Genomic DNA, 24,074 nt, shown 5'->3' with positions numbered 1-24,074 from the left:
CATAAAATAGAAGTAAGAAAAAGGTAAAACATGGGCAGTATATATACAATAAATAAGAAATAAAGATTAAATGCTGAGAAGTGGATTTATGGCGCTTTAAATATGAATGCCAGAATTAAATATAATTGCCATAATAAAGTCAAATGCAAAATAAAAGTTACGATGCAAAAAAAGTTATATACATGAGAGTTTTAATAATGTACAGAATGCAAACCGAAAGAAGAGACCGAGGAGTTAAAAGCAGCCCAGCTGCTGATTTCTGCTCTCAAAGCCCTCAAGTAGGTTTTTGTGGCCATGCAAACTACACAATCACAAGATAAAGATTCTGTGCAAAAGATAAGGATCATTTGCATTCACGATCGATCTAAAATCCTTAGCATATAAAACATAACTTGCCTTAATTCATCAATAACTGCATTAACAAGCCAGCAAACGGTGAAACGGTGTGGTGTCATTCTAAATTGAGCTCTGCATGCCCATGACTCCACATCTGAGTAATTGTGCAGAGAAAACCTTAGTCACGTATCTCGTATTAAAAAGAGAAGTAGCATGTTTGATCTCTATTTGAGTTTATTGTTGGTTTAATAGCAGTGATGTGTTTCAAAATAAATATTGAAGTTACAAAAATAGTCATACACAGCTATACGTCTTATGATAGTGCAGTGGGTGGGTGTTAAAATTAGACGTGCATTAGGTGGAGTCATGCTATGGCTTCCTGGCCAACACGCTACACCTACAGAACAGGAAATTAAGACGCCTGAGCAAAGAGCAGCATGGTATTTACTCACTGTATTGTGAGAGGAGCTGCGCAGAGACACATTATCTCAGGAGCTCTCAACATGCAGCGTAGCTTTCTGCATTTGGAGATCAGACAAAGAAGCCTCTAAGAAACTTGGTGAGTGAACGTTGCCTAAATACAGTTTTTTAATTATTTATAAGTTACTATGTTTAGTTTGTGTTAAGATTTAACCATATGGAATCTCAGTAAATGTGTAACTCAGTATTCATCTTTGTTTAACATAAGCAGAGGGACAAAAAACAAGTGTAAAGTTTAATTCTTTCGGATCAAGTGTCATTTTCTTTAGATGTTGTATCAAGTGTAAATCTGCCCACTTTGCTTTTACAAACCTGAATAAGAAAAATGTACTTCTGGAATAAAACAAATGTGTTAAAAGCAGAATAAAAACATGATTAAAAATATCTTCAATCAAGTAATACATGTGTTTTCGGCATAATGTGAAAGTAAAAGTGGAAAAACTCTGAGTGGAAACTTGTCTGTGTTGCTACAGATTCAGAAAGCAACCTCCAATGCAGCAGCGTTCAACCTACGCTGTCTCACTTTGATTCAACTTCATTGATAAAGAATTCAAATCTGCAAAGATGAACGTGACAGACGGCTGCAGCAGCCCTCCAGAAGAGTACCAGTACTACTTTTTCCCAGTGGTCTACATCCTGGCTTTAGTCGTCGGTCTACCAGGAAACCTGTCTGCCTTCTTTGTCTTCGCCTTCAGGACGACTCCCCGCACAGCATTCAGCATCTTCATCAGTAATCTCGCTCTGGCCGACATCGTCATCCTCTGCACTCTGCCCTTCAAGATCCACTACCACCTCCACGAGAACAACTGGGTGTTTGGGGACATCGTCTGCCGTGTCACTGGGATCCTGTTCTTCGCCAACATCTACCTGAGCATCTGTTTCATGACGTGTATCTGCGTGGATCGCTACATGGCCACCGTGCATCCGCACACCTACCTGCGAGTACGGAGCCCCTGTTGCTCTCTGGTTGTGAGTGTGGCGCTGTGGTGTGTAGTTGGCGTGGCTATGCTGGTCTTCGTTCTAATGGGACCTCTGGAAACGAATCAAGATGTTCCAGGAAGCCACAAGTGCTTTGAGAATTTCGCCAAGCACGAGTGGAATACGCGTTTGGCAGCGTTCAGCCTGCTGGGCCTCATCTTTGGCTCCCTGCTGCCCTCCCTGATCATCCTGGTGTGTTACCCGCTGGCTGCCAGACGCATCTCTATGATAAAGACCAAATCTGCCCAAAAAGCAGTGAGGGTCATTTACACCATCCTGGCTATAACGCTGCTCTGCTTCCTGCCCAACCATGTGGTTTATCTGCTTCATCTCCTTCGTCGCATGAACATCATCCAGAGCTGCTCGGTCGCCAACGCCATCTACGACGCCAGGCGGGTGACCATGGCGCTCGTAATCCTCAACACATGCCTGGACCCGGTGCTTTACTACGTCACCACCAGCCACTGCAAGTGGAAGCACTTTAAGATGACATGGCCGTGGGGAAGATTCAGGAGGCGCCGGGGGATTTATACTATTGCAGTGAACTGAGGGGTGACAGCACATGTCAAACTTTAGTATGGACAAAAAAAAGACTTTTCTATAAAGGTGTTTATTGAAATTGGCTTTACACATCAAAATGAAGGGACTAACAAGAGTTTGAGCATCTTCCTTTTCTGTATGTTGTTGAATTCAGTCTATAATGAGTTAATAAAAGAGTCTACAATGTCTCTAATCTGCCAATCTGTGCTGCATTTAGGAAAATGGGTTCATTTTAAGTCCACTATCCCAACGGTAAAATGCAGCCTTACTGCTGTCGAAGTTTTCAGCCTCCACAGATCCATTAATTCTGCTTTAATTCTTTTAGTGGGAATTTGTCCTTCAAATGTTCACAGTTTGGGGATATAAATCAGCACAGTCCAGATGGAAGCCCTTTCTTCAGCAGAGTTGAAAGGAAGCTCCCCAGGTCCTCGTCCTGGAAAAGACAGAACATAAAGTCAAAAATTAAAAAGCACCAGAATTTTACTTTATTACCCGTTAAAAATAAATACAGTGAAATAAAGCTGTGACCCCTCATTTTTGTGTATGGTCAAACTATGTAAAATCCCACCGGGACACAGTGATCGCTTGTTAAGTTTGACCAACACTCCAAAGATGCCAAAGATTTTAAGTTTGCAACGACAGAAAAGAAGAAAATTATTACACATTTCACATGTTTTGTTTTCATGTATTTAAGTGTAGGGATCATGTACGATTGCACCAATTCAACCAACTATTTGAGATGTGTTTCGATAGACGGACGGACGGACGGACGATAACATGAAACATGATAATGAGATCAAGAGAAAAACAGGGACATAAAAACAAACCTAAAACAAGAGCAGCAGGATGCAGACGGAGTCTCGAGGTGAAGCGGTACAATGATGAGGAAATGTTATAAAACTGTATGAGTATTTTTGCTGATGGCACTGGTTCAATATTTGGTTGTACCGTTTCTTCACATGTAATATTTACTTTGTGTTGCTGGTGACAATTTGTTTTGAGTTTGTTGTACAGGCATTTTTTTTATGTATTAACATGTTCCAAATAAAATGATCAAAAATTGAAAACCAGTCAATGTTGACATTTTTGCAACAAAAGTGACTTAAAACAATTATTTTACATGTGTAACATATGTAGTTCTTTACATACATTTGTTATTTTTGTGTCGTATTTTTACTCCTTTTTCTTACTTTATTCTATTCTGCATTGTATTACACTACTAATCGTTGAATTAATTACTTCAGCCCTACGGTGAAAAGTGTACGCAATTTCATGATCTTGTAGTTTTAAATGACTTCATACCAGTAATAAAATCTTTGAGTTAATAACATTGTTTTTTAAAGCTCTTAGATAATAATAATAATTATACATTTTATTTATATAGCGCTTTAAAAAAGGTACTCAAAGGCAAAGAAACAACAATAACAAAGACACTAAGAGCATATGCAGTGAAAAAGATGACGGCAGGAGAGAGGGCAGGGATGACGCACAGCAAAGGGCCGAGGGTGGGGATCGAGCCCAGGCCGCCACATAGAGGACCGTAGCCTCTTTACAGCACATGCGATTTAAGCTAAATAAAAATCTTTTAAGCTTAATTATATGAGATTAACCAAAATCACACAAACACAGCAATGTAAAATGTTTTTAGAAATCTTCCTATTAAAAGCTTCAGTATATGTTGAGTTTAAGTTTAGCAACAGTTCTGACACATTTTAATTTAGAGAAGACGCATCAAAGAGGCAGAAACACAAACGTTTGACTTGTTTTTTTGCACTTTGTGCTCTGCATGGAACACATGAAGCCACAGACCCCTCTCTCCTTCCACTGTTCCACTGGCAGGCAGGCAGGTTTCCCCTCACTCTACTTTCACCGTCTACTGTCAGTCACACTGTCCGCCCACACAACCTGGTTTCACTTCTCAATCCTCCTCAGGCTAAACATTGTTTATATCCCCCTAGCGGTGCAGTGCGGTTGAATTTCACCAAGTACTCGCGTGCTGTGGTGAAAAGAATTAGAATCAGGAAACAGCATCAGCAGGGTTTAGGTGTTTTATGCATTAATTTGATGGTAATAAGGGGGAGAGGGACAGAAAACTTTGTGCAGCATGCAGAGGATGACACGATGTCTCTGCAGAAACAAGGTTCTTGCAACTTTATGCGTTTTTGTAACAGGAAAAAGTCTTTGATCCCATTCACAGAGCTTCTCGTGTTTGAATTGTTGTGATTTACTTCCTAAGACAGAGTGATAATACTAACATACATTTTGCCTCCTCCCCTGTAAAGGGGCATGAAGTGGAAGATTGTAAGCACTTCCTGTTGGTGCAACCACAACCCACAGAAGGTTTTCAACATCATAACAGTATGTGCGATACTGCATAATACATGCAGGATGTTTTTCTGCCTTTTAAAATGTAACTGTATCTTTGCGAAGCCAGGTATTACTTTGGTGTCATATGTATGCGTTTATAATCTGGTAACTTATTACCATTTTTTATTGCCTACACAAGTAGATGAGTCTGTAGTCAGTGATCTTGTACATCTGTGTGATGATCAGACTAGACGACTGTTTAAGTGCAGGAAGTGGAAACTGTGGAGCGCTAGTAGTACCTTAGTGCTTGTGATCAACTTTACATTTAAAACTTTATATCAGACCTCACACCACAGTACAAAACGGGTGGCATTCTTGTGCTGCATTCAGAGTCTGACAGAGTGCTTCATTGGTATAAGTCAGCCGCATGATAGAAGTTTCTATAGGACAGCTTGTTTCCAAAACAGTCATCGTATGTTATCATACGGAGTTCCACAGGGAACAATTTAAGGTCCCCTTTTGTTTAACCTTTATATGCTACCATAATTAAACACAAGAGTATTACAGAGATGATACTTCAGGCTCAGCTGCCTCTTTACCACGACGGTCTGGTACAGCACCTGCATTAGGGCCCGATCAGACAGAGCGCGTTTTAGCAGCTGGCTTTTTCATAGTTGTTTTCAATGAGAGGCCTTTTGCGTGGCGCTCTCGCGTTGCTGAGCACCTCGTGTTTTCCCTCTCCGTGCGCCTCAGGTTTTTGAGGAAATGCTCTGACCACCTTGAGTTGAAAAAACTCAACAAAAACAAAACAAAATGAAAAAGCAGAAATCGCCTGACATCATTGGCTTTTTTTTCTCATTGTTCAATCAGATGAAAGGAGAGGCGGGCCTTCTGTCAGTTTACAATATAACGGTTAGGTTAATGACAGCTAATGATTCAGTGGTTGCCTTAACAACAGTTAAAAAAAACAAGGCGCAGCGAGGTGCTCTTTTTTTTTAACCATAGGCTTCAACAAAAACACGCTCTGTCTGATCAGGGCCTTACTGCTGAAGCTGCACCAACATGTCTGTCTATCTCACGATCCATTTGATCCTCACTCGTGGAAACAGAAACTTGAACACCTAATTTGACTTTTCTCTTCTTTTTTGTAGTCGTGGCCTTCTCTCTGCCTTGTTCATTCAGCTTTTTATTGTGTTTATGTGTGATACTAACTTTCTGCCAAAAGAGCTTTCCCCTTGTGGGACAATAAAGATCTCAAATGAACTCAAAACAAGTGTTATGATCAAGGCATTTAAAAGACCATTAAAAAAACATTGTATAATTAAATCAGTGAAGTGTAGACAATGTTTGTGTTTTACCTGATAACTCCAGGAGAGCAGTAGGACCTTGGTGTTGGTGTCTTCAGCGGAGGAGGAGACTTTGATGACGATAGATTCCACCATGACTGTGCCATCAGGGAGGTGTTGGATGGTGTAACCTTTTAAGATGCTAAAGCATAGAAACACCAAAGCAAAGATGTTATCGCACTACCAAAATGACTAAACAAATATGACTTGTAAGTTACATAATTTCCGACATCAACATCATCGGTATAAATAAATAAATAAATAAAGATAGACAAAAGGAAGCAACAGACATCATATACATGTAAGTGCATCACAATTATACTAGACAAAAAAGGTGGTAAGTGACAAGATCCTTGAAGAAAATCCCTTTTATAGTAATAGTGAAAAAGAAGGCATGAAAACTGTGACATGGTTTACAGGAGGGAGGCAGAAAAAGTAGCTTGAGGAGGTGAATTGTAAATTAATGCACATTACTAAGTAGATGCAGGAGGTTCTCTTCCTGCAGTGCTCCTCTCACCTCTTGAGGTGTGTGTAGACTCTGTTAAGTGTGTCTGTGTCGCTGTGCGGGTCCTGGAGCTGCACGCGGCAGGTGAAGCGTAACTGATGTTCATTGAGGCCGAGCTCCTTCAGGGCCTGCTCTGAAGACACCAGCTTCAGACTCTGTCAAGTAAATCATCAGCATCTATCAATCCCAGTAGAGTGCAGCTCATTCATGTAAGAGTCACAAAAGTTTATGTAAAATTAAAGTTTGCAGACTTACTGAACTGACATCTTATGATATTGAAACTTACGTTTTCTTTCATGATCAGGGTTCCATGCATGGTACGAGGTTTTTTGGGATCAGGGAGTGGCCCTTTAACACAAGAAAGGTTAAGAAAATTAATAGATAACAAATTAAAAAACTACATGTTGTAACATGTTTTTTTACAGATCTTAAGCGTCTCCACTGCAACTAATTGAGGTAACACATTAGCTGTTCTACAATCTCGGATCCCATCGGCTGAAGTCTGACGAGCATCTGGGGACAACGGTTAACATGCTGGGCGTGTAGCTAGCGGTTAGCAATATACGGCTTCCAGTTAACACTTGCTTTTCTGCGTGTTGCGTTGCTTACAGGAAAATAAACCGTTTTTCTTGTGATTTACTGTGATTTAATTAACGGGTCTTACCGTTGCCGAAATTTCAACATCACAGAAAACAACTTTTAAAATGCTCTTTTGTTGAACGGAGGTCGGATCGAACATTTCTGATGCATTCGAGGAAGTCGGGAAATCTAAACGCTGAACGGATTTCGCGACACAGCGTCAAATTAACTTATCTCAAGTTGAATTTTAGATCTAGAACAGTTTGTTAGCTGAACTTGCTGCAGGTGTCTGTTTATAGGGATTAATAAGAAGGTAAATCGTTGTCAGATGACGGGATGTCATTACAGCACGATCCGCCTGTTTTTGCTCTCCAGGCGGACTATTTTTCCTGCACTCGCCGCAGCCTGCTGTTACGTGATTGGTCAATATTACTCGGACTACAAGCGTAGTACAAACGGAAACCAGAACACCAACCAAGTTCCTGCCTACAGATTATACACTTATATGTAGAAATAGAGATTAGCTGTCTATTCTATAATTTCTATAACAGCTTCTATAATCAGTCCATTTTACACAATCCACACCACTTCATTTTTATGGCTTGTGTTTGCAGTAGTCATAATATTATGGACATTATATCCAGAGTAAGTTAGCCAGAGCTTGTCCAATTGAAACATTTTGAAATGGATTAAGTATTCATGTTATAAAAGCTGTAACTTAAGCTTATCAATTACTTGTCAACTTTTTAATTAATGGCCAAATATTGTGAAAATCTCAGTCCAGAGTAAAAATAGAAAACCATTGTTGGACAGTGCTGATAGACAAGACTCCCGTCATCTCACATACACCTCACATTGTCATTATGACTAATATGGGTCATGACATTTAGGTGGCATGAGGTGGTGGCGAGTAAACAAGCCGTGTAAAGTACACTGAAATGTCAGGCTCTGACGCTGAAACTGTGTAGGCATCCTGTACCAAAACCATCGCTACCCTCAAACACCTTTTTACGCATTCGGGTGTGAAGTAAACAAATAAATTCCTACGTTTTCTTGAAGGTCATAAAAATCCTACCTCCGAGGGCCATCTCCCTCTTGAGCAGGTTAAGTGAGATGTCGACCGGCACGCTAGGGTTTGTAGTCACCGTCACTGTCTCTCCGTTGGCCGGCATGTAACAGTCTATACCTGCCAAGAAATATGAACAACATCAATAACGCCTTCTCCTCCACCTGTGCATTCATACATTTACCATTTTCCTTTTGATGAGCCTAAAAACATATCAATGTGAGGTACACAGGTCTGTCTAAATCTGTGGATGGAGACGCACTTACTGAACTCCTGCTCTATCTTGCCCTTGAGGAACTCCATCTTCACTGCCTCCCCGTGCACCAGCAGCATGTTTCGAGGCTCGGCCATACGGATGAGCTGCATGATGCCCTTAGCGTCTGCGTGGGCACTGAAGGACATGTACTCCACCTGTAGCTTCACATCCAACTGTAAGAATCAAAGAAAAGAAAAGCCAATCACTCCGTCAGTTTACGTCCCCTTTTTTTTGTTATTATTGTAGGAATAGTTTGATATTTTTTGAAATACTATAAGCTTCTTTTAGAGAGTGAAATAAGAGGATCAATACAGGCGATGGGGGAGGTATGGAGCTGGGCATGCCTGGGAAACGTTTGAGTTACATTCATATATATTGTAGGTAGCTTGCTGTTGACGTGCTGGGTATTTGTGGCCGCTAATGTCAGAGTTATACTTTGCTATCTTATTCTTGGTGTGTATATTACTTATTGTGTGCTGGTTGTCCCCGTTTATGGTTGTTTGGTTGTTTGGTTGTTATTTGTGTGTGTGTGTGTGTTTGGTTACTTAGGGTTTTATAAACACACTGGTACAGTCTCATAGATGGAAGTGTTGAGTGGATGAGGGTAGAGATGAAGAGGCATGACAAGACATGACGGCTCCCTAAAAGTGACGCCAACACCTCTAGTGCCCCCTGCTGACTGGCTGCAGTATAGCTCATAAAGCCCACCTCCTCCATGTTAACAGATGGGACATGAGTCAAACTATAAAATCAAAATACAAGGCGAATACATTTTTCTCAAACATGGTTTCTGTCATTATAGTTAGTTCTTATCTGCTGATTTATGTCCAAGTGTTCATTTTTCTGAAAAGTTTACTTTTAATTAGTTATTTGATGCTATAAAAAGGGGGTGTGACATCATGAGTGACACCTCTGTTGACAAATACGGCTCCTGCAGCGTTCTGTTCCCGAGTAGCAGAGTAGAGGAGGAACGGTAAGAGGAGGCGTAACTAACACTAACACTAGTTATTGAAGTTCCAATATCTGTGAACGTCTGCTTCAGCCCGACACAAAGAAGCTGTTCTGCTGTTAAATACGCAGACGTTCGGGATCCTTGCTGTTTGTTTTGGTATTTTAAGTGTGTGTTTTTGTTAGCGGAAGTGGCTAAGGCGGCTCCACCTGCTGATCTCTACTCCGCAGCTCTGGCTCCAAATGGCGTGACCATTGCAAGATGGCAGCGCCCATCACAGGGGCTATTTTGGCTTCAATTTCGTACAATGAGAGCAGATGGAGACGTGTGGTCCATCTTTATATACAGTCATTGGTTTGAATACGGATGTGAATAAACGCAGAGGTGAATATGGCATGCCATGTTGTTTAAGGTGACAGGTGACAAAAAGAGGCTCAATACCACTGTAACTTCTTTTTAAATAAATACGAAGCCACGAAACAAATAAGCATGTTTCCTAAATCTGTAGAATATAATGTGTTAGCCTGGCATCTCTGCAGCACGACAAAATTAAATTTAAAATAGTACTTTGCACCCCCTGAAAATTGCAGTAGGTCACACAAATATTTCTATAAAATTCTGACTATTTTTCAGCCCAACTTCCAGCCATGAACAGCAGTAAAGTACTGAAAGTAACACAGAGGAGCAGGGGATTAAAAGTCTTACTGTTGATCTCCCTTCCATCTCCAGCTTCCTCTGCCCGTTCAGGATCTTGTGACCGATTGTTCCTTGCACACAATATCCAGGCATGATTACCTTAAAAGAAAAAGCTTAATTAGTTGATAATCAAGTCATTTTAAAAACATCTTCCATTTCCTTTTAAGACTCACCATGTTCTTCTCATTGCCGGCCCATTTCTTAAAGATCTGCAAAGACTGACCCGCATGCAGCATACCTGGAGTGGCAAACACCACCTGAAAGCGCACATAATGTTTCAGTTCACAGCTAACTGAATCTAAAACTTCTTGGAGGAAGAGCAACACTCACCATGGGTCCAGGATTATCAGCGTAGGAGCGATCGAAGGCCTTAATGTGCTTAAATTCAAACATGTTTCTCTGTACGAAGGTTTTGCGAATCTTCTGGTTGGTCCACGTTATGAAGAGCTTGTAGTAATGATTTGCCTTCTCCGTCAGCCCGGTGGAGAAGTAGATCGGGGCCTTTAGGTTCATTCTCTCCCTGGTGGGGGATTAAAGGTAATTAGAGTGTCAATCAATGAGCTGCCACTCAGTATGGAAGAGCTCATACGCCTTAATTATCCTATCAAGCTCTGATAAAATGAATATGGCTATTTAAAGAAGCTTTTTTATTCCAGCTTAACTGTGACCTTTGTGTATTATAATCATTTGCAATTAGACCACATTCTTATCATTACGTTATTAACTTTAATAGCCCTTTTCCTGATATCACTCAGTCAGAGGCCTATTATCTGCTCATGCCACTGTCTTGCTCTCTCATTGCTTGCTTTAAGGTTTATTCACATTCACAAACGTATACGTCTGCATGTTTCCGGTAGCGCTGCCTTGCTTGTGACCCTCTGTTTACATTGTTGTTTGTTTTATACAGAATTTATTAGTACGACTGTGGAGGCAGCTAAATGTATAAAGAAGACAAATTTTCCTAAGGAGACAATAACATTTATCGTATTGTATACTGATGATTTTTAAGAAAATAAATCGTATTTTTTCCACTGCAGATTTGAAAATAAAAATGAAAAACAACTTTACCAAAATGTTTCCAGCAGGATGCAGAGTTCTTGAGCTCTTCCAAGAGCAAAAACAGGAATGAGAACCTGTAAAGACAATGATGAAGAACTGAATTTGTAAAACCTTTCAAAGTGGGCGAGATTCAGATCCAGACCTTTTTAAATGTACATTTTTTTTTGGCCTTTTCCACCTTTAGAAAGAGAGAGGGGACAGAGTATAGTGTCGGAAAGAGGGAGAGAGAGTGGGGGTGACAGGCGACAAAGGGCTGAGGGTGGGAGGTGAACCCGCTGCATCGAGGACTGTTGCCTCTGTATAAGGGACGTGCAATTTAACCGCTGAGCTAACCGGCACCAGATCCAGACCCTTTAAACATGTAGCACACAGCAGGAGGTCGTGCATGTCAGATTCGTCGCACGTACTGGAAATACTTTATTTGGTTAATACCACATTGACTGTAAATAAGAAGTGGACGTAGCCAGCAGGGGGCGACTCCAATGGTTACAGAATGAACACTAATTGTATGAAAACACATGAGAAAATTGACCCACTTCTTTGTTACCTCAGTAAACATTTTCTTAATGAGTTTATGGTCTCAATTGTTAGTTTCAAGTATTCCTCAATATAGCATGAGGTTCATTTAGTAAATTATGGTCTAATTAAGAGTAAAATAGACAATGAAGCAGGGTATGCTTCAGGGTGTGGCTGCTTAGGATTGACAGGTCCACATCACAGAAACATGTCAACCAGGATTGAAGCGTGGCAATCAATGTGCATCCACCCTCTCATCCAAATATGCTCACTTCTGGTTTGAAATGCCAAGTGATATGTGGCTGACGTCACAGTGGCTACCTCCACTTCCCTTATACAGTTTATGTGAAATATACAAGGAGAAGTAAAACTTCCACCACAAAATATTGGATTCTAATGAAATTACCTTTCCCCCTCTTTCGATGCTCTCGTGCACTTTCTTTAAAAAGTCTCGCTCTCTGCATCTCTTTGAGTCACGGATGGTTGTGGCATATGTCGACTCTGATATGAGGATGTCTGGACGGCACTTGTCAATCCATGCAGCACTGAAAATATAAAAGACAAGGATTAAGAGACCATGCAGCACTTAGGTTTAAACTCTCGTCTACAATACAGTAAAGACTACTTACCCTAGATGCCTGTCAGGTGTCATGTTATAATCTCCCTGAAAAAAAAAAAAAAAGAAATTATCCTGAGATCTGAGCAGTCAGATTCACTGACTCTGACACAGCGCAGACTTGTTTACTCACAGTGTAGACCACAGACTCTGATCCCACTTTGATGTGCACCATGGCAGCTCCCAGGACATGGCCTGCATAGTATGCCTTGATCTCCAGCTCATCATCCACCTGCCAGCAGCACAACAGAAACAGTTTGATTTGCCATCAAAAGAGACGAGCAGCTGGTGCAGAGATGATTACGAGACGGATACCTGGAAACAGTAAAAAATGATATAAGCACTGCACCTGGACAGTTTGGTGGAGGTTCAAAGGTACCACTTTCTTCATGCAGTCTTTGATCATCTGCGACGTGAAAAAGTTGGTTTCTCCCTTTTTGTCGACGGTGATTTTCCGGAAATCTTCCAGCAAAATGGGACAGATTGCCTTGGTGGGGTGGGTCATGTAGATGGGTCCATCATAGCCCACCATCTCACTCATGAAGGGCAGAGCGCCACAGTGGTCCAAGTGGAAATGGCTGAAAAAGGAACAGGTGTAGGAATGTTAAAATCACTGGATTGTTTTATCATTTCATACAGATCAATGAGAGAAGTTTATACTGTAAATATGAAGACATCAAACCTGATGATGACACAGTCTAAGAACTCTGTCAGACGTCCATTCTGTGTTATGTAAGAAAAGTCTGGGAAACGTCTCTGCAATGACAAAACAGACGTGCATTCAATTGGGATTTACAGTAAATTATCTTGATGACAAATGCCAAAACATATGACGCTCACAATTTGAAGTTTGCTAAATAAAACCCCCTTTTGTAAAGGGACTGCTGCAATACTAAGTTAAAGTCAGTAGAGACGCAATTAAGAAGCAGGAAAACTTCAATTGTTGTCTTCATCTTTTAATTGGCCGATTGTTTTCTCCATTTTTTGTTTAGTCTTTAAAATGTCATGAAATTGTGAAACATAATTTCCCACAGTCCAAGGTTAAGTCTTTGTCCAAACATTCATACATGAGCCAAAATATTTAATTTACACTGAGATAAAGCAGTAAATCTTTACATTCAGGAAGCTACAACAAAAGCAGTTTGAAACTATTTTTTTCTGTGATATTGTCTGCATATTGACAAATGGATTACTTTCAAAAAAATGGTTCGCATGGTTCCCAAAAAGCAAATTGAAGGCACCACTATTAGCTATTAGAGATTGTAATGAGCATTTATTACATATTTGGTGTTGAATTTTAATCAATTTCTATGTAATATATTTTTGTTTCCATGAATGTCCTGCTCTAATGTTGAATGGATTGGTGTCGTGTGTTTTGAGAGTTTTAAAAATATATGTGTCGGTTTCTTCACCAAACAAAAGAACTAAAAATACTTGTACTCCACACTGTTGTCCTACACGCTTGTTACTCTTCAGTTGTAAAATAAGTTACTTTGCTTACATCATCATTGTATCCCATGTGCATCCCACAGTCGAGCATTATGTTTTTGCCTCCAATAGAGACGAGGATGCAGCTGCGACCGACATCCTGTCCAGCACCTTGGAGAGTGAACAGTGAAGTTAAGGTAAAAGCTTAAAAACAGACAGCAAACGCACCACAAAGTTAGCTTTTTCAGCTAACCGTGGCTTCCCACCAAAAACAGTGTAACTCTCAAGCTGTTTTTGACCATAATAGGAAAATACACAAGGCGTTACTTTTAAAAAAAAGCTAAACATTGAGCTTAATGCTCCAAGTTATGTTCTAGTTTATTGTTGACGGAACTAGCTTTGCAGATGCTAGCTAGCCACTGCAACGTTACTTACCTAGTGGTGTTACTTTTATTTCAGGCATGTTTTCTCATCGGAACAGTTTTTGAAGAAAGGAGACTGACAACTAGTTAACTCGGGCGGTCCGACTGTTGATGAATAACTTCTTGCTTACATATATATGGTCTAACTCGTATACATGTGGGTCATTTCAAGTACCGACGTTTTTTCTACTGTCAATTTTAAGTGAAACGTCTAAACTTCCGGGAAACTATTTCAAAATAAAATAATTCTTGACAAGCATATGCCTAAATTCATGTGTATTTCTTTTTTCTTTTTTTAAAATTTAATCTACGTTTATGTCAGTGACATTCGTTTATCAAAATATCATTGAACGTGACCAGTTAGTGGATGAATCCCTTTTTATTTTTTCCCATTCTACTCGAAATTATTGCAAAAATGAAGTTAAAGCGCATAACTCCCAAAGTAAAAGCTTTTATTTTGAAGGCATATTTCCCAATTTCCTGACTTTTCCGGCTCGAGTCTGCGCAGTAGAGGAGGATTAGAGCTGGTGTAACCAGTCGTTCTATGGATGCAACGAGAAATGCTTTATTTCTCTTTCACTGTTAACTTTTCTTAAAGGTAATGTGTTCGGTCTTTGTTTGTTGACATCAGTACTCACATCTTTTACTCGCTCATGTCTGTTAGCAGCCGTTAGCTACATTTCCTTATTCATTTGTTGCCTCTCCGTTCCCATCGACAGCACTTCCGCATAGAGAAACCATGGCTGATTCAGTTGCTACAGAAGATCAGAAATTCAGTTTACAGGAGGTGCTCGACACGTTCAAGTTGTGTTTGTCAGAAAATAAAGAAGTGTATCTTGAACACTACGTGGCTGGTTGGCGTGGGCTTGTCAAGTAAGTATTTAAGGATTCAATATTTTCGGTTTTGTTGGCAGGTGAAAGAAATGTAGCATATGTTGTGTGAACTGATGATGTTAAGGCACATGATTATACTCCATATACTAAAATGTACAAAATGTCATTAAGTGTTTCTCTTTGTTATAGGTTTCTGAACAGCTTAGGGAGCGTCTTTGGCTTCATTTCAAAGGATGCTGTCAACAAGGTCAAGATCCTGGTCGGCCACCTGGAGGGGGAGAACGGGTCCCAGTATGTCACTTTCCAGGCAATGGTCAAATATGAGCTGGATAACGATCTAGTGGACTTGACCAAAAGGGGCAGCCATCCAGAATCCGGCTGCCGTACTCTCCTGAGGCTCCACCGTGCACTCAGGTGGCTGGAGCTCTTCCTTGAGCGTCTGCGCACCAGCAGTGAGGACAGCAAGACTTCTGTCATGTGTGCAGAGGCCTACAACGAGTCTCTCGCCCAGCACCACCCTTGGGTGGTCCGCAAGGCAGCAGGCATGGCTTTCTGCGTGCTCCCAGGACGTCCCGCTTTCCTGGAAGTGATGAATGTAGGCACACCGGAGCAGGTGGTGGCCATGCTAGGGGAAGCTCTGCCTCTTATCTCGGATGTGTACCAGATCACAGAGGAACTTTACGCTCAGAATAACATGCTTGACTTACCGTAGAAAGGAAACAAGTGCCGTTATTTTTACATCTACATGAGTCAATATTTACTTGTCCCTACTGAATGGCTGTCAAGCTGGCTGCTAATCCTGTTTGGTGGTTTAAGTGTTATGCATTCGCCGAACAGTGTTGGATACAAATAATCATAATTTCACTTACAGTAATTGTAACTACTACATTACAATTTTTTTTGTCTAAAACTAGTGATATTTATAATGTTGCATGTTTATATTTACTCTTTATAATGCACCTCTGAATGATCTTCAATTTCAAAACACAAAGGGAACTACAGTGTGACCCATGAGTCTTTGCTCACTGCTAACAGCTGTTTGTTTTCATTATTTATCAAGAAAATAGCCAAGTTTATATAATATTTAGAAAATTAGCTGGTTAATTAAAAGCTGATCAAAAGAAAATTAATCTAATAGTATTTTGAGAATCGATTTATCATTGACATAATTCTTTAAGCAAAACGACCAAATACTTCCTGGTTTAGGGCACACAAATGTGAGAAATTTGCTGCCTTACTTGATTTTACGTTGTGGTAAATTGTAAATTTGATTATTTTTATCTACGAGTTTTACTTAGAGCTGATGCCAATCAGAATTTGATGTGTTAGAGAAATGCTCTAATGAATCACTTTTAGTTTACACTACATGATCTGGTATATTTGATTATTCCAGATACTGCATTTATTACTATGGTATAGTAGACAAACTACTGATTAAAAGACGAGCAGCAAATGACTTTATAAGCCTTTGACTTTCACAGTTCAGTGGTCATACCAAATACAATCCTTTTTGGTAACTTATGAAACAAAAGTTTTTAGTGGTGGACTCTTCCTTTATTGTAATGTATAAAGGTCAAAATATGCTGTTTTACAAGAATGTACTGTACTGTATATCACATATATTACCATTAATTTAAAGAGACTTAATATACACTGTAGCTTAATAAAACAAATATCACATGGTTATGTTTGTGTGATTAATGAGCATCTTAAGAAACATTTCATCAGCCTTAACTTTGATTATGTCCTGTTTTATAATTTTATGTAATGTTAGAGATATTGGAGGGATAAGTGTCCCAAGCACATCCCATTAACCTATGTACTTGGATGGATGGATTGTATAGCCTACTTGAAAATCAACCTCTTCACTCCTTTGTTTACAGAGTTTCATCTACTCCAATACATCTGTTTCATAGCTAGTATTCAACTATACGATTTACTACTCTGGTGACAGATTAGTTTAAGTATACAGTAGTATACTTTAGCCTATGCAATAGATCTAAATACTTTCTCCATCACTGCTTGTAATAAAAGCTTGGATCACTGAGGTCCTAAACATAACTAAAATGTCATTTCCTGTAAAAAACCTAATAATATGTTCTCATATTCTTTTAAATGTCAGAAATTGTTTGAAAAATTAAGGCGATAAAACAGTTAAATGTGTTTTTTGGCGCTACAAAAACAGCATCAAGAACATCAGGGTGTAATCTGATTAATTCAGCGGCAGTTGCGCACTTCCAACACCGGGGGGCTCCTTCCTGCCTTCAACCACAGGTGGTCATCAAGGCAACAAGACTGTCATGGCAACATTGGTGACGCTTAAGAAACTGCACTTCCTGTTGAAACTGCAAAAGCTACGGAAAAGTAATGCACTTCAACCGTTTTTAACGCTTAACTTGTAATTCAACTTCAGTTTAATGTATCCGTTTTTTCATGTAGTAAAACAGCGTCTAAAACGGTCATAACAGAAGCAGGTGGAGTTCGATATTAACTTAGTGACAATACGATCGTGACTTTTTAAAAACTCTTTTTGCGACGGATTGAAGGACTTAAGAAAACATCGGAAATCTTCACACGGACTTCTCGGAACTCTAATGCAAGAAAGAGCCTTAACAGCCGGTTATCGATGCATTTAACACGACCAAAGTCTTCCAAAGGGCGAAGCAGACCCGCTGTGAACAGCTCTATATGCACGGATGACTTGGACTACAGCACCCAGAGGCCACCTGCGTCCCCAGACTCTCCTGTGTACAGCAGCAGGCCGGACAGAACCCTCCGCTCCCAGTCCCAGCCCATAATGTGGCAGACCGGCCAGCTGAGCCAGGATGAGGTCCTGCAGATGCTGCAACACGCCCCCGCAGCTCCACCACAGTCCTTAAACAAGTACAAGGTCCTTCCATCCATAGAGAAGAGGCACTCAGAGGTGAGGAGCCTGGATGAACACATGTCCGACCTCCATCTGAGTGATGATGCTATCCTGCAGCAAAGCCACAGGCATGAGGGTCCAGATCTCCAAACAGGTAAAGCCAGCCGCTCTGAGAGGGACTTCCAAGTCTGGCCAAAGCCCCCTCCTGATCCAGGACCAGTAACAACCAAAGAAGCTGGGTCTACTGGCAGTTTGCTCCTAGCTATCCGAGCCCCATGTGGCAGGAGGTTTCAGCAGCACTTTGACCCCACAGACACCCTGCGGACAGTGAGAGCCAGTGCACAGGTCAGGTATGGAGTCCAATATGGAGAGGTTTCAATTGAGACCATGGATGTGCCCCGCAAGACCTTCACAGACATGGATATGACTTTGGCCCAGTGTGGCATCGTGAACAGATCGGTGCTGTGCATCTCTCAGAATGACAGCGATGTGGAGGCAGAGTGAGGTTAAAGGTCAAGGGCTATTTTGCAGTTAATATCGGGCTTTTTTAAAGTCCTTCTACAGGCAAGAACATGTTTTGCTTATTTTTTCTTGTCTTGGATGTTTGACTTTTACTCTGCAGAAGGATATCTGCGCAGACTTTGATCTAAAGTTCAGTTTGTGTAGATGGAGGGCAGGATTTTGTGACACAACTCACAACTGGTGTGGAGCCAATTAAGATCCAATATGCACCCTGTCTGACTTTTTAAGTAAAACACATTTTGTGTTCAACAGTTCAACCTTAAAAAATGAAGATTACTTGCTTTTTCACAGATTTTTAAAGGAGGGAAATGAGTTATGGAAGCTGAGAAGATTTTTTATTGTAAGAATTTTTAATACTTTATTGACCTGTTTTGGGAGAAAAACATGTTGGACTGAATTATAACCCAGAGTAGGGTATTCTGCGACAACAAGCTAATTAATTTGTAACTTTACTTATTTTAACTTTAGCAAATCTGAACAGTTAGATTCAGTCACTCATATCGCTGCAGGCAGATTCATTAATATGTATCCTTTGTTGACTGAACCACAGCTTTAAATGTATGTTGTCTTTCAGTTAAACTACACAAGATTTTACTCAAATCAGAAGGTTAGTAGCAAATTAAGAACTTAAGCTGCTGTTAATTATTGATTAAAGCAAGAAAATCTGTGTATCTATAATTATTGCTGTCTTAGTTTGTCGGTTGCCATTGACTACCTTTTCTTTTTTTATTAAAGTTTTTGTATGCCAAATTAAATCTTTATTTGCAGCCAGAGGCTGAAAAGTACATAATTAGACAAATATCCTTATTCATGTGGATCATTCTGAACTTGAGTCAGGAGTCTGGCTGAGGCAACATACAGTTCAGAAAGGAAACAATGTGTAATCCAAAAGGAAAACGAGTGACCTTTTTCATAGAAGACATTCTCACCAAAGCTGCAGGTGTAAATGTTAAAATTGATTATTATTTCAAACACCTGACTGCTGTGAAAAAGGCCGATTTTGGAACTCTTCGTTGTGATGAAGTACTCAGTCGTAACACCTAATCTTTACCACACATGATGAAGGCACCACGATACGACTGATAAAATGTCTTTCAACAGAAATTTAAGGCGCAATCCAGAAAATGTATTCAAACAAACAAAATAAAGTGAAGAAAACAGACATGCTTATTATCTTTTCAACATTTTTACTGCGGAAATATATTTTCTGCTGAATAAAGGTAGAGATATTATAAAGGTGATAAGATGCCAAAAAAAGAAACTGGTTTAACACCACAATATATTTATTTGTTTTTCTTTGGCCACACAGAATCTGAGCAACAGCACTAGCTTCACAGTTTGATACAAGTCAAAATGAAGATGTTAGGAAATCTAATTGTCAGCTGCCACTAGGCTGGAATGGGCATTTTTCCTGCTTCAAGTCCTTCAAGGATATTTAATCTGAATTCAACCTTGACCAAGCCAAGTCAACAGATGAGACGCATTCTGAAATCCCACCAATACTACATAAATAATTCACTTCAAATAATTAAACACAACACTGCAAACAAACAATCTGTAGTATAATCGTCACTTCTTAAATGCCGTTTTAACAGCCAGAAGTTAGTTTAGAGTCTCTGGGAGACTTCTCTAAGGCTTAAGGTGACTTCAGTAAACAATCCGAGTCGGACACATCAAATTAAATTCAAGTGAAAAACTCTGGCACAAATAACTGCCATGAAATAAGTTTGCATAAACAACATCAGCATGCGTTTCTTTTCTGTAAACAATAAAATGCAAACAATAAACCCTTAAAGAACTCAAGTCACAGGTTAACACTGCTTCAGTAGCATTGAGTAGAGCACGAAGCAAAGCACTCAGCTGATCAGGGTTTCCATTTCTTCAAGATTGGAGGTGTCAAGCTTTTTGATTCTTCTATCTGTGGATAGAAGGTGGAAAGATCAAAGTCATGTTAGAAATATTGTATTCACTGTTTTACATCGTCAAATTGGAAAGCCAAACAAATGAAAAACGGGTACGTACTGAAGTGCATCTCAATTTGGTTGATGATATCCATGCTGTGTTTGCTGTCCACCATGTTGACAGCAAATCCTCTTCTGCCGAAGCGCCCTGTGCGCCCGATCCGGTGGAGGTATGTTTCGTTGTCGGCGTTCCCATCCAGATCCACCGGTAGGTCAAAGTTGACCACAAGTGACACTTGTTCCACATCAATACCTGTGATCAACAGAGCCACACGAGGGTTGGAGATATATGTATTCATGTCTTAACAATGTTTTAAAGTTAAAATCAGACTAAATCTTAATTCCCCCTCACCTCTGGAGCACACGTTTGTGGTCACGAGCACCTTCTCCTTTCCATTCCTGAAGCGCTCGATGACGGAAGCTCTCTGCTCCACTGTCATTTCCCCGCTGAGCAGCGCCACCTGGTGGCCTTCTTTGGTCAGGTTTGCAGTCAGCCATGAAGCCATCTTGCGAGTCTGAAGAAAAAGTTGTCAGCAAAACCGAAACACTCATTCATTCCTGTAATCCCGGAATTTTAAAATTCTCAAATCTATGATTAGTTTTTTCATATTGCCCAAGCCTAGTTTGGAAAGTGTGTGCTAAGCAGAGTTAAAACAGCTGACTCACATGGCAGAAGATCATGGCCTGTGCGATGGTGAGGCTGCCATACAGATTACAGAGTGCTGTGAACTTGTCCTCCTTCTCCCTGCAGACCACATAGAACTGCTTGATTGTGTCCAGCGTCTCCTCCTCGCGCTTCAGCCTGATGATATTTGGCTCGGGAACCACCTGCTCTGCAAACCTCCACACGGAGTCCTCGAAGGTGGCAGAGAAAAGGAGCATCTGACAGTTCTTTGTCAGCTGTCTGCATTGGTACGAGGAAAATGGAAAAAAAAAACAATGTGAGGGATAAAAAAAGATCTCTCTCTTTGGGTATCATCGTCTGTTTTCACTGAAAGGAACAAACCTGTGGATACGAATGCTCTGGTCCCGGTGACCCTGAGTGGCGATCATGACATCAGCCTCGTCCAGCACAAACATGGTGATCTTCTTGGGGTCGATGAGCTTGTATTTGGTGCACCAGTCGAGGACTGTACCTGGTGTTCCAATGACAATCTGCTCCTGCAACTTGACGCCTCGCTCCACTGAACAGAATGCAGAAATACCCTTAAAAAACTGACTGCTTTCACTGACCGGCAGTCAGTGTTCAAATACCATTCAAATACCATTTTGCCGCCATTTCCAAATTCTTACCTCTGTTGCCTCGAATGCCATATGCTAGCTTCACATCAGGATAAAATTTCCCCATTTGCTCGATTACTTGACCAATCTGCAGAGCGAGCTCGTATGTTGGTGAGATGCAAAGGCACTGAAAGAAACAAAAAGTTGTTTATTTCGAGTGTGTATCATTGTTTATAAGTAAATAAGCATCTGCAGTTTAATGTGGACACTGACTGGCTCTGTAGACTGCATGTGAAGTTTACCTGAGTCCACTTGTTGGCTGGGTTCACATGGCTGAGCATGGCCAGAGAAAAAGCAGCAGTTTTACCAGTGCCAGACTGTGACTGGGCGATCAGATTCTGAGGTCTGCAACCAGAGAAAATACACACAGAGAGGGAAGAAAAAAATCACAGACAAACCTGAAGGTTGGAAGTTTCTTTTTCCTAATGCAAGGTTTTTGGCTTCAACTGGACAATAGTTACTATCCCGTTTAAAGATGAAACAATTAGTCAATCTGCTTGATGTTATTCAAAGTATTTTTTAGCTCATTTATTTGGCCCCTTAAGGCCTTTATTTAAAGAGAGGACAGCTGATAGTGTCGGAAACAGGGGAGGAGAGAATGGGGACGGCAGAGGGCCGAGGATGGGAGTTGAACCTGGGGCCACCGCACCGAGGAAAGAGCCCCTGTACATACTGTGATTTAACTGCTAAGCTAAACTTTAAGTATTTTTTAAGCAGAAACAACAAAAACATGTTATTGTCACAGTTTCTCATGTGAGGATGTGCTGCTTTTCTTGGCCTTAAATTATATTATAACTGATTTTGTATTTGGAGTGTTGGTAGGACAAAACACCTCTGATGATTATTTTGGTTTTCAAATATTTTACAGACCAAACTTCAAGACTGATCTTCATGTCAAGTTTCCTTCAACGTGTACTTATTCCAATTTAGCTTACAAGTAGTTCTCCGGAGTAGGATTATCATGGGTATAAAACTTGTCTGTTAAGCATAATTAATTTATGTTTTAGTCTTCAGGATGTTTACACCTGGCACAAACTAATATAAAATTCTGAATGAGCGAACAAGTACTGTTAAGTAGGGATCATTGTGATTATTTCCATAATCAATTATTCTGTGATTTTCTCTTTTGAGTAAATAAACAATAATTTAGTCCAATGTGTCAAAAAATATGAAAGCACCTGAGGCATTTACACAGAGTCCAAAGTGATGTTGTCAAGTTGCTCATTTTGTAGAACCAACACTTAAACCTGCATAGATTTTTAATTAACAATGCTATAAAAGAAAGAAGAGAAGCAAATTCTCACATCTGAAAGCTGGTACAAAAAAAACATTCTATACTTATCCTTTACAAACAACTTAAATAATTGCTTAACTATCAAACTTGTTGACAAATCATTACACAGAGACCAAGGTGATGTTGTTAAGTAGCTCATTTTGTTAAAAAATTAAACAAAATGCAATATTGTTCATTTTTCATAATTGATCATTTTATCTGCATTGATTTATCCATGATTACTTGTTTTAGGAATACTTTGAAAAGAGTGAAATTAAACTCACGGCTGTGCCAACATCATGGGTAAAGCATTCTCCTGGATCCTGGATGGTCTGTTGAAACCCATGTTGTACACACCCTTCAGCAGCTCAGGTTTCCTATTGATCACAAAAAATGAAGTGTTAAAGTAAGAGACAACAAATATACACATGAAATCATCGTGTTACTCACAGCCTGAGCTCCTCAAAGGTCTTCACAGAGTACAGGGGTGAGGTGGGGTCCCTCTGCAGGACCTCCACCTGGTTCCTGTTCCGCACCAGTGACCTGCGGATCAGTTTATTCAACAGGGACTGCTCAGCCAGGTCCACGTTATCCCCATCTCTTCTTTCGATCCTCTCCGACACAATGTTGCCTGCACAGGTGGAATAAACACCAAACAAACCGCTAAAAACCGTCACAAGTAAGCAGTACAAGTCGGTAGAGATGTTAATAACTTTTGAATTAAGTTACCATTTATGTCTCCTCTTATGGTACGTGGACCAAGCATTCGATCAACTTTCTTTGCGAAGTCCAACTGCTCAGAAAAATACAGGTCATCACATTATTAGCTTGAAAATAGCTTGTCTACTTTAGCAAGACAGCACATTGGCTATGTAGCATATTAAGCTAACCTGCTATCAAACGATGAGCAGGTTAATTTGATGTAACGGTTACTTTTGAGCTGTTGGTCAATTTTAAACTTACCTGCACTGATGGATTCGTGGCTTCTTGAAAGTCGACAGCTACCGCCCACGAGTCACCAGACATGTTTAAACTTTGTATTGTGCTTCTTTCGAGAACAAACGACACTTTTATCAAAAAGTTTGATGTCAGCGTGACCGATGTGCGTGAAAGTAAAGGGGCGACGTGCCGCCGCTGCCCCTGACCTGGACCATACTACGGATGCTGCTTTCACGAGAAACGGAAATATGGACATTTTAAGACCTGGGCCAATAAAAACAACCAATTTATGAGGTAAATAGCCAAGAAAGAGAAAAAT

The 24,074-nt window shown here is 40.3% G+C and overlaps 5 protein-coding genes across 6 annotated transcripts; 3 read left to right on the top strand and 2 right to left on the bottom strand.

Moving 5' to 3' along the window:
- Positions 1 to 818: 818 nt before the first annotated feature.
- LOC138590316 (lysophosphatidic acid receptor 6) lies at positions 819 to 3,363 on the top strand. Of its 2 annotated transcripts, none has more exons than XM_069660929.1 (2): positions 819 to 895; positions 1,290 to 3,363. In XM_069660929.1, the coding sequence occupies exon 2, from the start codon at positions 1,381 to 1,383 to the stop codon at positions 2,341 to 2,343; it is 963 nt and encodes a 320-aa protein (XP_069517030.1). In that variant the 5' UTR covers positions 819 to 895; positions 1,290 to 1,380; the 3' UTR covers positions 2,344 to 3,363. The 2 variants fall into 2 exon arrangements, with proteins under 2 accessions (XP_069517030.1, XP_069517031.1); XM_069660930.1 differs by having other exon boundaries at positions 825 to 895; positions 1,364 to 3,363.
- ints11 (integrator complex subunit 11) lies at positions 2,407 to 14,245 on the bottom strand. Its single transcript, XM_069660928.1, has 17 exons — positions 14,093 to 14,245; positions 13,731 to 13,828; positions 12,912 to 12,985; positions 12,579 to 12,807; positions 12,363 to 12,461; positions 12,243 to 12,277; positions 12,020 to 12,158; positions 11,107 to 11,171; positions 10,369 to 10,558; positions 10,212 to 10,295; positions 10,048 to 10,137; positions 8,404 to 8,566; positions 8,147 to 8,257; positions 6,779 to 6,840; positions 6,505 to 6,647; positions 6,000 to 6,129; positions 2,407 to 2,767 (listed from the first exon to the last, which is right to left on the bottom strand). Exons 1-17 carry the CDS (start codon positions 14,118 to 14,120, stop codon positions 2,702 to 2,704), a joined length of 1,806 nt encoding a protein of 601 aa, XP_069517029.1. The 5' UTR covers positions 14,121 to 14,245; the 3' UTR covers positions 2,407 to 2,701.
- Positions 14,246 to 14,591: 346 nt separating this feature from the next.
- Positions 14,592 to 16,891, top strand: cptp (ceramide-1-phosphate transfer protein). Its single transcript, XM_069660529.1, has 3 exons — positions 14,592 to 14,677; positions 14,799 to 14,952; positions 15,103 to 16,891. Exons 2-3 carry the CDS (start codon positions 14,819 to 14,821, stop codon positions 15,623 to 15,625), a joined length of 657 nt encoding a protein of 218 aa, XP_069516630.1. The 5' UTR covers positions 14,592 to 14,677; positions 14,799 to 14,818; the 3' UTR covers positions 15,626 to 16,891.
- A 648-nt stretch (positions 16,892 to 17,539) lies between these two features.
- ubxn10 (UBX domain protein 10) lies at positions 17,540 to 18,283 on the top strand. Its single transcript, XM_069659659.1, has one exon. The coding sequence runs from the start codon at positions 17,540 to 17,542 to the stop codon at positions 18,281 to 18,283; it is 744 nt and encodes a 247-aa protein (XP_069515760.1).
- A 1,874-nt stretch (positions 18,284 to 20,157) lies between these two features.
- On the bottom strand, positions 20,158 to 23,842 carry ddx19a (DEAD-box helicase 19a). Its single transcript, XM_069660088.1, has 11 exons — positions 23,780 to 23,842; positions 23,546 to 23,609; positions 23,267 to 23,447; positions 23,101 to 23,193; positions 21,786 to 21,888; positions 21,556 to 21,670; positions 21,269 to 21,446; positions 20,929 to 21,166; positions 20,615 to 20,777; positions 20,324 to 20,515; positions 20,158 to 20,219 (listed from the first exon to the last, which is right to left on the bottom strand). Exons 1-11 carry the CDS (start codon positions 23,840 to 23,842, stop codon positions 20,158 to 20,160), a joined length of 1,452 nt encoding a protein of 483 aa, XP_069516189.1.
- Positions 23,843 to 24,074: the final 232 nt, after the last annotated feature.

The sequence above is a fragment of the Semicossyphus pulcher genome, unplaced genomic scaffold (assembly GCF_022749685.1).
Source record: "Semicossyphus pulcher isolate SPU_LCO1_2020_fin unplaced genomic scaffold, fSemPul1.0.p SCAF_13, whole genome shotgun sequence".
Classification (NCBI taxonomy): Eukaryota; Metazoa; Chordata; class Actinopteri; order Labriformes; family Labridae; genus Semicossyphus; species Semicossyphus pulcher.
Note: the sequence above shows the minus strand (reverse complement) of the source record. Positions and strands in the feature narration are given on the sequence as shown.